We start from the raw sequence: 12,699 nt of genomic DNA on the forward strand, positions 1-12,699 counted from the left end.
GTCTTGTTCTGAAGGTCTGTCTGCACTGAGGGCAGCTGTAGACTCTCATCTGATCCTCCTGATCCCAGCAGTCTGTAATACAGATCTTACAGTAACTGTGTCCACACTGGATGGTCACTGGATCCTTCAGGAGATCCAGACACACTGCACACATGAACTCATCCTGAAAAACTCTGGCTCCTGCCATTTTACTGCTTGAATACAGAGACACAAACACACAACAGCTCAGCCACACTTCAGTTTCTATTTCTCTGAACTGTGACTCCTGTTTTTCCTGTTTCTGTGTTTAAGTGACGTGTTTAAAACAGGCATGTCTGCAAGTCTGTAAAGCAGGTTTTTTATTCCTGCTCCTCTAGAGGGTGTATAGAGATACATGCACACACACATAGACAGAGAGACAGATATAGATACACAGTTGCAATTGAAATTTGTTAACCCCCCCAGAGACTGCAGTACTTTACAAATACAAGCTTTTCTGAAGATCCAGAACTTTATAAAAATTGCAGTTTACTGGCATGTTAAAAGTGATAATGTCAATATTTAATGTAGTGTTTTTAAGTTATAGGATTTTTTTAATAACACAGCTATGTCATAATTATTCAACCCCTATTCAACATTGCTGTTTTAAGTCACTTATTTTTATGGTAGGAAACAAAATTGTCTTAAAACACAAGCCTTTAGAAACTATTAAAAAAAACAGAATTAGCTTGGGCTGTTACACATACATACATTAACAGCCTTATTCCCTAGTTAAAAGTGTGTTGTACCAGAAGACCTTTGTAGGTGTTAAACAAAAAATGCGCAATGTCATAAAATGTTTGATCAGAGCAACTGAGAAAAACCTTGAAAGACTTGCAAGATGACCCGACGAAAGCAGGAAAAACATATTAATGCAGAGTATAAGATGAACACTAGACAAGTATGGCCTTCATGTTGAGGCATCTTGCCAAATCCCACTCTTGACCAAGAAGAACAAAAAGGCCGGCTTGAACATGCTAAAGTTCATTTGAATAGACCTGTGGAGTTCTGGAAGAATGTTTGAAGGAGTGATGTGACCAAACCGGAACTTTTTGGGCCCATGGATCAGCAGAATGTCTGGTGCAAAAAAGGCAAAACTTACAAGCAGAAGAACACCATCTCCATCATCAAACTTGGAGGTGAGCCAGTCCTGTTATGGGGTGTTTTACTGTAGCAGGAAGTGGAATTCATGACTGTATAAAGAATATCATGGATTCTTTGAAGTATCAGGCCATTTTGACAAGAATTGTAATGCCTTTGGTGCAATGACTGAAAAAAATGATTAATAGACTTTCCTGTAGGACAATCTTCCCGAAGTATACATCCAAATCTACTTAAGCTTGGTTCAGGGATCAGTCATAGAATGTTTTTGAGTGGCCTGTTCAGTCTCCAGAGTTAATTCTCATTGAAAATATTTGGTTGGATTTGAAGAAAGCAGTGGCAATGTAAAAACCAAAGATTATCAGTGATCAGAGAGCTTTTTCAGGTGAGGAATGGGCCAAGATTGCAGTAGAGAGGTGACAGAAGCTTCTAAGCAGTTCCAAGTGGCGTTTTTGGTGGTTTACAGAATAAAAGATTTTGCACCACATTTTAGGGATTGAATCATTTTGAACATGAATGTTTAGAGCCAATTAGATTTATTTTTTTAATTATTCATCAATTTACATCCTCATATGTATATTAATAAACTTTCTCTAATAGTGTACTGATGCCTTTGAATTGTTTTCACAAAATTTTGTTCTCTGCAGCGAAATGTCATGCAGGTCAAAGGGGTTGAATAATTTCAGTTGCAACTGTAGATATAGATATGAAGCAGACATTATTGTCAGACCTGAGTGTACCTTTTGGACTGTTTTGTGTGTTTTCCCAGTGTTTGCCCATATTTGGTCTTCCTGTTCCTGTCCTAGTTAATTATGTCATTGTCTCTTTGTCTTACCCTGATTGGTTCCTTTTGTGCATTTAAGTTTGGTTGTTTCCTAGTGTTTCTGCCGGTGATTGTATTGTCTTCCCTTGCTGTTCGTTTAAGTTTAGTTTTGTTTGGAGTTCCTGCCTCCTATGTGGACTTATTTAATAAAGTGTGTGCATTGGACTCTTTCGTATGTTCCTCGTTCCTCGCACACCACGACAGTGTGACAGAAATCACTGACCGAAACAACATGTACGCTGAGGAGGCTGTAACGCGCTTGCGGCAAGGCGGCCGGTGTCACGAATCTGGTCGGTGTCCCGCTGTCCGCTCACCGCCTGATGTCACTCTCACCCCATCGTCACACACTGACTGTTGTACCACACCCCGGACTACATCTCCCGTCTTGCATCACGCTGATTGCGTCAGCGCATGTGACCAATCAGCAGCACCATAAAAGCCTCGGTTTTTCTCCGTGCTAGTCACGGATTGTTGTTAGTGTTTTCCCATTGTTTAGCGTTTCTCTGGTTTCTAGTTCATTGTGTTTGATTCCCTCGCCTGGCACCCCGTTTTCGACTGTTCGCCGCTTGCCCTTTGGACTCTTTCTCGTTTATTGGATTATTCTCTACGTCTTGCCTGTGTTATACCTGTTTGCTCCTGTTTGACCCTGCCTGTACGACCATGTTTTTGTCTCGCCCCTTTAATAAAAGCTCGCAGATGGATCCGCTCGCCTCTCGCCTCTCATTCCCTGTAACAGCCGGTATGTGGAGGATTTCCTCGAGGTTGCTAACCAACTAAGCTGGCACGACGCAGCTTTAGGTTTTTGTTTTCAGATGGGGTTGGACGAAGACACAATCCGTTGCAATCTTCCCGTTTGTAATTATCCCCTGATCGAACTGATAAATGTGGTTCTCTATTTAAACGGATCTGATTTTGAAGTCGAAGAGTGCCACATGTCTAATTGTCCAACCCCCTCTGAAGCACGCCGTGTCGTGTCAGGCAATGACACCTGGGGAACCCCCGCATGCCGTGCCAATAGTTTGGCTCGCCAGCCTCGCCACAAACCAACCCCCCTGGTTCAAACCGCCATTCACCTCCTCAGCCCGGAACCGCCGACCGCAGCCAGCACTCGGACGCCGCCCACGGCTCGCAAGAAGACGGCAAAGAGAAGGCGCCGTAAGGGCATAGTTACAGCAGTGGTTCCTGAATTAGGTGAAGTTGCAACCGCGTATACGGAGTCAAGTAAAGTTGCAGCTGCGTATACGGAGTCAAGTGAAGTTGCAGCTGCGTTTTCCGAGTCAAGTCAAGTTGCCGCTGTGTGCACGGAGTCCAGTCACATTGCAGGTGTGTTTACTGAGTCGAGTTAAGTTACGGCTGCGCTTCCTGAGTCAAGTCACGTTGCAGCTGCGTGTACGAAGTCTAGTCAAGTGACGGCTGCGTTTTCTGAGGCTAGTCAAGTTGCAGCTGCATCTCCTGAGTCAAGTCAAGTTCCAGGTACGTCCCCTGAGCCAAGTCAAGTTGCAGCTGCGTCTTCTGAGCCGAGTCAGGTTGCAGCTGCGTTTCCTGAGTCAAGTCACATTTCCGAGTCAAGTCAAGTAGCAGCTGCGTTTCCTGAGTCAAATTTCCGAGTCAAGTCAAGTACCAGCTGCGTTTCCTGAGTCAAGTCAAGTTGCAGCTGCGTTCCCTGAGTCAAGTCATGTTGCGGCTGCTTCTTCTCGGTCAAGTCAAGTGACGGCTGCATCTCCTGAGTCAAGTCAAGTTGCAGTTGCGTTTCCTGAGTCGAGTCAAGTGTCCGAGTCCAGTCGAGTTGCAGCTGCGTTTCCTGAGTCGAGTCAAGTTTCCGAGTCCAGTCAAGCTGCAGCTGCTTTTCCTGAGTCAAGTCAAGTTTCCGAGTCTAGTCAAGTTGCAGCTGTGGTTCCTGAGTCAAGTCAAGTAGCAGCTGCGTTTCCTGAGTCAAGTCAAGTTGCAGCTGCATTCCCTGAATCAAGTCATGTTTCGGCTGCTTCTTCTCGGTCAAGTCAAGTGACGGCTGCATCTCCTGAGTCAAGTCAAGTTGCAGCTGCGTTTCCTGAGTCGAGTCAAGTTTCCGAGTCCAGTCAAGCTGCAGCTGCTTTTCCTGAGTCAAGTCAAGTTTCCGAGTTCAGTCAAGTTGCAGCTGTGGTTCCTGAGTCAAGTCAAGTTGCAGCTGCATTCCCTGAATCAAGTCATGTTGCGGCTGCTTCTTCTCAGTCAAGTCAAGTGACGGCTGCATCTCCTGAGTCAAGTCAAGTTGGAGCTGCGTTTCCTGAGTCGAGTCAAGTTTCCGAGTCCAGTCAAGTTGCAGCTGTGTTCCCTGAGTCAAGTCATGTTGCGGCTGCTTCTTCTCGGTCAAGTCAAGTGACGGCTGCATCTCCTGAGTCAAGTTGCAGCTGCGTTTCCTGAGTCGAGTCAAGTTTCCGAGTCCAGTCAAGCTGCAGCTGCTTTTCCTGAGTCAAGTCAAGTTTCCGAGTTCAGTCAAGTTGCAGCTGTGGTTCCTGAGTCAAGTCAAGTTGCAGCTGCATTCCCTGAATCAAGTCATGTTGCGGCTGCTTCTTCTCGGTCAAGTCAAGTGACGGCTGCATCTCCTGAGTCAAGTCAAGTTGGAGCTGCGTTTCCTGAGTCGAGTCAAGTTTCCGAGTCCAGTCAAGTTGCAGCTGTGTTCCCTGAGTCAAGTCATGTTGCGGCTGCTTCTTCTCGGTCAAGTCAAGTGACGGCTGCATCTCCTGAGTCAAGTTGCAGCTGCGTTTCCTGAGTCGAGTCAAGTTTCCGAGTCCAGTCAAGCTGCAGCTGCTTTTCCTGAGTCAAGTCAAGTTTCCGAGTTCAGTCAAGTTGCAGCTGTGGTTCCTGAGTCAAGTCAAGTTGCAGATGCATTCCCTGAATCAAGTCATGTTGCGGCTGCTTCTTCTCGGTCAAGTCAAGTGACGGCTGCATCTCCTGAGTCAAGTTGCAGCTGCGTTTCCTGAGTCGAGTCAAGTTTCCGAGTCAAGTCAAGTTGCAGCTGTGGTTCCGGAGTCAAGTCAAGTAGCAGCTGCATTTCCTGAGTCAAGTCAAGTTGCAGCTGCGGTTCCTGGGTCAAGTCAAGTTTCCGAGTCTAGTCGAGATATGGCTGCCACTCCAGAGTCAAGTAAGATTACAGCAGTCATTTCTGTGTCTAATCAAGTTACTACTGTGTTTCCAGGGTCATGTCGAGTTAGAGCTGTGTTTCCTGTGTCTAGTCAAGTAAGAGCTGCTCTTCCTAAGACTAGTCAAGTTAAAGCTGTGTTTCCTGTGTCAAGTCAAATCAGAGCCTCTCTTCCTGAGTCAAACAAAGTCACAGCTGTGGTTCCTGAGTCAAGCCAAGTCAGAGCTGTCGTTCCTGAGTTAAGCCAAGTCAGAGCTGTCGTTCCTGAGTTAAACCAAGTCAGAGCTGTCGTTCCTGAGTTAAACCAAGTCAGAGCTGTCGTTCCTGAGTCAAGCCAAGTCAGAGCTGTCGTTCCTGAGTTAAGCCAAGTCAGAGCTGTCGTTCCTGAGTTAAGCCAAGTCAGAGCTGTCGTTCCTGAGTCAAGCCAAATCAGAGCTGTCGTTCCTGAGTTAAGCCAAGTCAGAGCAGTCGTTCCTGAGTCAAGCCAAATCAGAGCTGTCGTTCCTGAGTCAAGCCAAATCAGAGCTGTCGTGCCTGAGTTAAGCCAAGTCAGAGCTGTCGTTCCTGAGTTAAGCCAAGTCAGAGCTGTCGTTCCTGAGTTAAACCAAGTCAGAGCTGTCGTTCCTGAGTTAAGCCAAGTCAGAGCTGTCGTTCCTGAGTTAAACCAAGTCAGAGCTGTCGTTCCTGAGTTAAACCAAGTCAGAGCTGTCGTTCCTGAGTTAAACCAAGTCAGAGCTGTCGTTCCTGAGTTAAGCCAAATCACAGCTGTCGTTCCTGAGTTAAGCCAAGTCAGAGCTGTCGTTCCTAAGTCAAGTAAAGTCACAGTTGGTCTCTATGAACCAAATCAAGTCATCACTGATCCTCATAAGCCAAGTCAAGTCACTACTGGTCTCTATGAGTCAGGTAGAGTCACTACAGATCTTCACAAGCCAGGTCAAGCCACAGCTGATCCCCATGAGCCAAGTCAGGCCTCAGCCAGTCACCACGAATCAAGTCAAGCCATAGTTGATCTTCATGAGCCAAGTCAAGTTACTGCTGCTGTCCCAGAGCCAAGTCTCGTCTCATCTGTCCGCTCAAAGCCTAGTAGAATGATTCTCTGTTGGCTAAAGGATTCAGAATCACTGCAAGAATCTGAGGAGTCAATATTTCATAATGTAGTATTTTTGATCTGATCATCAGCTTCATCCAATATTGTTGAGAATTTGTATTTGAATGTTATTGTCTGAAATTATTTAAAACAACATTTATTATTATTATTATTAGTATTTAGAATTAAGTTATTACAATAAGGGCAGTCGCAGCCTAATGGTTAGAGAGTCTGACTTGTGTTTTTTGTACGTCTGGTTTGTTTCTGTTGGTTTTATTTCATGAAACTCAAAGTTGAAGATCTGGTTGTAAATGCCGGAAGGCATCATGGGAGTTTGTTGAGACGCACTGGAGTGACGCTCTGAGCTCCTTCATGTTTGTGTGAGATGTTTCTCGACCAGCAGATCCATCGTCTCTGTTCTGGACAGGAGTTAAAGTAGTCAGTCAGGACTAGTTAGTTCCTCTGAACCGTGTTTGTGTGTGAGAGAGAGAAAGCAGTGCTGCTGTGGATCTACAAACACAAACAGCATTGATTCAGTCATTTTAACGGGTGTTATGTGATGCGGTGTGACTGTAGGAGGAGAATCATGACTTCCTGGGACGCTCTGATTTTTTGACGTCGTGTGCTGAACCAATGTTTCTGTTCATGTAATGAAAGTCAGTGGGGTCCAGTGTTGTTTGGCTCCCAAAATTCTTCAAAATACAGTTATGTTTATTCATTTATCAAATTATCCATTTTCAAAACATTGGAAGACATGAGGAGAGTGAATGAAGACAGAATGATGATTTTTGTCTGAACTGTCTCATTAAATGCACAAATCAGGGTTGAATTTATATATATTATTTATGCTGTTTTCATTCCTGTTTGAGAAAAATGTTCTTCTTGTTTTTCTTTTATTTTATTCTAAATACAGTAGGAGTCTGTGATATGATACAGAATTATGAAGAAACTAGATACAGTCAGTCCAGCTGACTTCCTGTACATTTTACAGGTAATGTTTAATACCAACAGAACTAAAACAAAGTTACAGTGGCAATGTTTAATTTACAACAATAATTTGTGATGACACCAATGATCATTTCTATTATTGTTTTACATTTTTTTTTTTTTTTTTTTTTGAAGATTCTGGAAAAAAATCTAGAATCATTTTACAGTAAGGTGTCATTCATTAATGCATTAGCTAAAATGAACTAGAATAAATTCTTAAAAAGCTATAATCTAAAAATAAAAACCAATTCCACAGTTAACAATTAATTGCATGACAATAATAACAGTGACTCGTAACACAAGAACACAAACACTGGACAGGGCCGAAGCTCTATAATGTGAATAATGAAAATGATTTATTGACGGTGATCATTTAAATTGAAAGGTCATTTTGATAGTAATATTAAAATGATTGATGTGACACTACATTAAAAACTAAATCAACACAAACAGAGTTTGATAAAAGCACAGAAACACATGTTCACTCAGCAGGACTCACACACACACTGATCTTACTGTCTATATGAGGATTTATTACACACATTTATTCTGACATGTTATTTCACTGACAGAAGTTCAGCTGCAGTATTAATGTCATGAAGAGAAAAGAAGAGACTCTATAACATCTCACTGTTACTGATTCATCATCAGCTCAAAGCATTATGGGTAGAATCTCTGGTCAGTCTATTCTGATTCATCAACACAGTTTCACTGATGATCCTTTAAAAACAATATAAAACCCAGGATAGAGCGGCTGAGTGAATGTGGTCTGGACTGTGTGGATGAGGCTCATTGTGTCAGAGACGCTGTAGAAGGACAGAGTTCCTGCACTGTGATCCACAAACACTCCTATTCTACTGCTGATGGGCTTCACAGGGAGAACAGTCTCTATGTTATTGTGTGTGAATGAGTAACTGTCAGGAGTGCAATACAAACTCCAGGACTGATCATTATATCCAAACAAACACTCAGCACCCTGTCCCTTCCTGCTGATGCTCTTATATGACACTGATATACGCACAAGCCCACTCCACTCCAGCTCCCAGTAACAGCGTCCACACACACTCTCTCTACACAACACCTGACGATAATAATCAAATCTGTCTGGATGATCAGGATACGACTGCTCTGTCTTAGTGAATGTAATCACTCTGTTGTTCTTAGACAGACGGAGGTGTTTATATACTGTGTTCAGATCCGGACTGAGCTGATGGGAATCTGATGGAGATAAAACACATCAGAATCAGGAATTATGAATCTGTTTGATGTTTTCATGTAGCTGAACTCTTCATGTTCAGTGTATCATCAGTGTGTCAGTACAGATGAGCAGATATCCTGTGCAAATCATCATTTACATCATCAATTATAAAACTCTTCTTTCACCTTCTACAGGAAGAACATGAACACACTCAGTGAGTTTTTCTGCTTGTTTTCTTACTGACTTACATTGTAGGAAGTCGTTCCTGGTCCTGGTGAATGTGACTCTTCTATCATGTTTTCTTTCACTTTCTACAGGAAGAACATGAACACACTCAGTGAGTTTTTCTGCTTGTTTTCTTACTGACTTACATTGTAGGAAGTCGTTCCTGGTCCTGGGAACAATGTTGGTGGATGTGACTGTGGAAATCAACAGACATGAACAGTGTGATTCTCATGATCCTCCATCCATTCCTAACACATTTCTAATATGATGTTCTCCATGATATGAGATGCTGATGGACTCGTTTCTGAGAGCAGATGAATCTCCAGGACTTTACCTCTGTCTGAGATCTTCTTGAACTCCTCTTTGCAGAAATCCTCCAGTTTGTCTCTCAGCTGATGGACAGATTCTCTCAGACCATCAAAAGAGAAGAGAGAAGCAAAGAGATCGTCATTTCTGTCTGTAGATTCAGGAGGTGCTGAGAGAGACTGGAAACTCTACAGAAAACAGAAATCAAATCTCATCAGCTCCACACTTCACCCAATAACCTGCACCAACATCAGATTTGACTTGACTGATCTTTAGTAGCTCACATCAATCCAGCACTTTCACAGCATCAGATTCATTCTTCTCATATTCATTACATCACATCAGAGCTACAGATTCTAGTATTTGACACACACTATATGTGAACTTTCTAGGAAATAGTTTATGTGATAAAACATCTGCTAAGAACATAAATGTCCATCTAACAGCTCAAACACATCAATGGAGTTTCATTGTAGGATTGAGTAGATTTGCACAGGAAAAGCAGCTCAAAGGCTTTGATTAGACTGACCATTATTTATTATTTTAGAGCTGTTAGTGTCACAGCAGGATGTGTCTCAAGTGCACTATGATGGTGTTCTTCTAGATCTGTGTTACCTGCAGGAACTGGATGTGATCCTGTGTGTGTGAAAGCTGCTCCAGCTCAGCGTCTCTCCTCCTCAGATCATTGATCTCCTGCTCCAGTCGCTCCAGTCGTCCTTCAGCTCCACTCACCGCTCGCTTTTCCTGATTTCTGATCAGTCGTATCAGCTCAGAGCGGCTTCTCTCAATGGAGCGGATGAGCTCAGTAAAGATCCTCTCACTGTCCTCCACTGCTGTCTGTGCAGAGCGCTGTTAGGACACACAGTGATTCAGGCTTCAGTGGGACTGAAAGAGACAAGAGAGTCTGAACTGAGACTGAGACAAACTTCTCTTCTTCTCCAGACTCACCTTATGAGACTCCACAGCCTCTCTCAGCTGCTGAAGATCTTTCTCTCTCTGCTGGATTCTCTGCTGGAACGTCTTCTGCGTCTCCTTCAGCTGCTTCTGCAGGACAAACAGATCATAGTGAATGTCACAGAAAACTACTGGCACTAAATCAACATGTGAACAGATGAATTCGGTAAACATAAAGCTGATAACTAATGGCTGTAGGTTTAAATTCCAAAAATGGTGATCAGTTACAGTCACTGAACATGAATTACCATGAAGATTAAGGCCTGTTTCACACTGCAAGTGTAATTATCATGAAAGTTAAACGGACACAGACGTAGAGTTTCACACTGACAGTGTTTCTGTGTAATTAAGCTGCAGCTCTACACAGAAAATAAACAGACTATTGGATCATTACACTGAGTATTAACTTGATCTCTAGTTTTAAATACCTGTTTCTCTGTCCTCTGTGCTGCAGCTGATACAGTGTTGTGGTTTTTATGTTCATCCATCGTACACAGCACACATATACATTTCTGATCAGTGCGACAGAAAACCTCAAGGATCTTCTCATGTTTCTGGCAGATCATCTCCTGCAGTCGTCCAGTGGCATCAGTCAAATTGTGTCTCTTTCCTTTAAACCAATTTTCATGTTGTTCAAGGTGATTCTGACAGTAAGAGTTCAGACACACCAGACAGGACTTGACGGCTTTGTATTTTGTTCCAGTACAGACGTCACACTGCACATCTCCAGCTCCAGCGTAACAGTCAGCAGGAAGTTTGGTCTTCTTCAGTTTCTCCACCACTTCAGTCAGCATGGTGTTTCTAGCTAAAGCAGGTCTTGTTCTGAAGGTCTGTCTGCACTGAGGGCAGCTGTAGACTCTCATCTGATCCTCCTGATCCCAGCAGTCTGTAATACAGCTCTTACAGTAACTGTGTCCACACTGGATGGTCACTGGATCCTTCAGGAGATCCAGACACACTGCACACATGAACTCTTCCTGAGAAAATCTGGCATCTGTCATTTTACTGCTTGAATACAGAGACACAAACACACAACAGCTCAACTACACTTCAGTTTCTATTTCCCTGAACTCATGTGATTCCTGTTTCCTGGTTCTGTGTTTGAGTGACGTGTGTGAAACAGGTGTGTCTGTAAATCAGGTTCCTTAGTTTAGTTTCAACATACCTGGCTGTTATTAAAGTAAACAGTGACAGTGATGTGACGCATAGTATCAAATCAAGTCAGGATTTATTGATTATATTGCTACATATGTGGACATATATGAAGTTCCAAATGTAGGTTTGGGAGGAGTCTAATCATTCAGTCCTGTCAATCATTATTAGCCTATATAAGCAGCTCTCACTGCATCGTCCCAGCCTCCGTTCTTCCGGCATACGGCCCCGCCCTGTCCCGTGAACAACCTCCCAGCCCAACAAACTCCTGCACTTCTCCAACTAACAACGCTCTGCAAAGTCACGCTTAATCCGGCTCCACTTTTAGCTTTCAACAAGGGTAATACAGCTCGTCAACTATGTCCCGCAGATTTGCCCAGCCGCCTCCATCAAACGCCAAATGCGCCAAGTTTATAATGATCTCATTCTTAAGTGGTATTCCTAAATGTATAATTTTATTGCATAACTTACAAATCATGAGCGTGTAATAGCTCAGTGTCGTGTGCTCCCATTCTACAGCGTACGGTAATGATAGACACGTCAATCTGAACAAACGATCCAATCCAACGCGCTCCAGCTGTTAAACAGAGTACGATTGGTCTCCAGATATAATACCCACACACTGCATCATAGCATCATAGATCGAGCTCCCTCTGGTCGGATTACTGTTGTTTTTCAAATTATGTTTTTAATTTTGAATCTTCATCGCGGATCCCGGAAGTCTCAGCTTTAGTCAAATACCACATCACCCACTCTACAAACACTGCTTAAGTTCTATACATCGCTTTATATTGTGAATAGGCTCGTCTGATTTTAGATGAACCGCTTTAAAATTGCGATTGTTATACCTTATATTTTGTGTTTTGTGAAGTTATAATCTAAATCTATAATTTATAATGTAAAGTTTTGTGAAGTTATAATCTAAAAGGTTGCACAAAGAATACTTGGTTTACCATTTACATTCATGTACGTGGCGTTTTTGTAAACTCTTTGAACTCCAACTTAATCAAATTTACTGGGTGCATTTCACTAATTGAGATTTTAATATTGTTTATCCTGACTATCCACTATCATGCTTTTTCAGATCCCCATCAACTAAAGTGGTAATTCCCATTTTCATCCCATGAAAATGAAGCCCTTCATTATGTTAGCAATGTTTAAAGCCATTGCTAAGAATGACGGGGCACTCCCAGTCCACGACTTTGCCCCGACTACTTTACCTTGCTTCACCCAAAACACACCCATCTTCGCTCGTCTCCATTTTCTTCCTCCTCAGATGTTTTCGAGGCGGCCCCTAGCGTTAGACTGCCTCCACAACAAGGAATCGCTCTGGCTGCTTCTTGGTATATCTCTCTCTCTTTCCTTCCCAGAACCTTTCTTCCAGAAGTGGCCTAGCGTGAGGCTGCCTCCGCAAAAAGAACCGCTCTGGCTGCTGCTTTGCATACCTATTTCCTTTCTTTCTACAACCTTTCTTTCACAGGTGTCCTAGCGTGAGGCTGCTCCACAAAGATCTTTACAGCCTCTCACATAGCAGCCCCAACCCATACTGCTGCTGTGGAACCTCTGCCTTTCTGGGTGTTTTCTATCCTTTTCTAACATGTTCCACTGGATTTGGCCCATATGTCAGTGCTAAAAATATTGCAGCATTGTGCAACTTTGTAAACCAAGCCCATCTTGGAGGTGGTCCGAGTTTAAGTCAGTTTCAGCCATCAATATGGTTCTTTAACCTG

The 12,699-nt window shown here is 43.1% G+C and overlaps 1 protein-coding gene across 2 annotated transcripts; it reads right to left on the reverse strand.

Annotated features, from left to right (window-relative positions):
- Positions 1-7,579: 7,579 nt before the first annotated feature.
- Positions 7,580-10,818, reverse strand: LOC127178171 (tripartite motif-containing protein 16-like). 2 transcript variants are annotated; one of them, XM_051130877.1, is made up of 6 exons: positions 10,246-10,818; positions 9,812-9,907; positions 9,479-9,712; positions 8,892-9,051; positions 8,581-8,643; positions 7,580-8,352 (listed from the first exon to the last, which is right to left on the reverse strand). In XM_051130877.1, exons 1-6 carry the CDS (start codon positions 10,816-10,818, stop codon positions 7,832-7,834), a joined length of 1,647 nt encoding a protein of 548 aa, XP_050986834.1. In that variant the 3' UTR covers positions 7,580-7,831. The 2 variants fall into 2 exon arrangements, with proteins under 2 accessions (XP_050986834.1, XP_050986835.1); XM_051130878.1 differs by lacking the exon at positions 8,581-8,643 and adding an exon at positions 8,704-8,751 and having other exon boundaries at positions 7,581-8,352.
- Between the last annotated feature and the right edge of the window lie 1,881 nt (positions 10,819-12,699).

The sequence above is a fragment of the Labeo rohita genome, chromosome 16 (assembly GCF_022985175.1).
Source record: "Labeo rohita strain BAU-BD-2019 chromosome 16, IGBB_LRoh.1.0, whole genome shotgun sequence".
Lineage (NCBI taxonomy): Eukaryota > Metazoa > Chordata > Actinopteri > Cypriniformes > Cyprinidae > Labeo > Labeo rohita.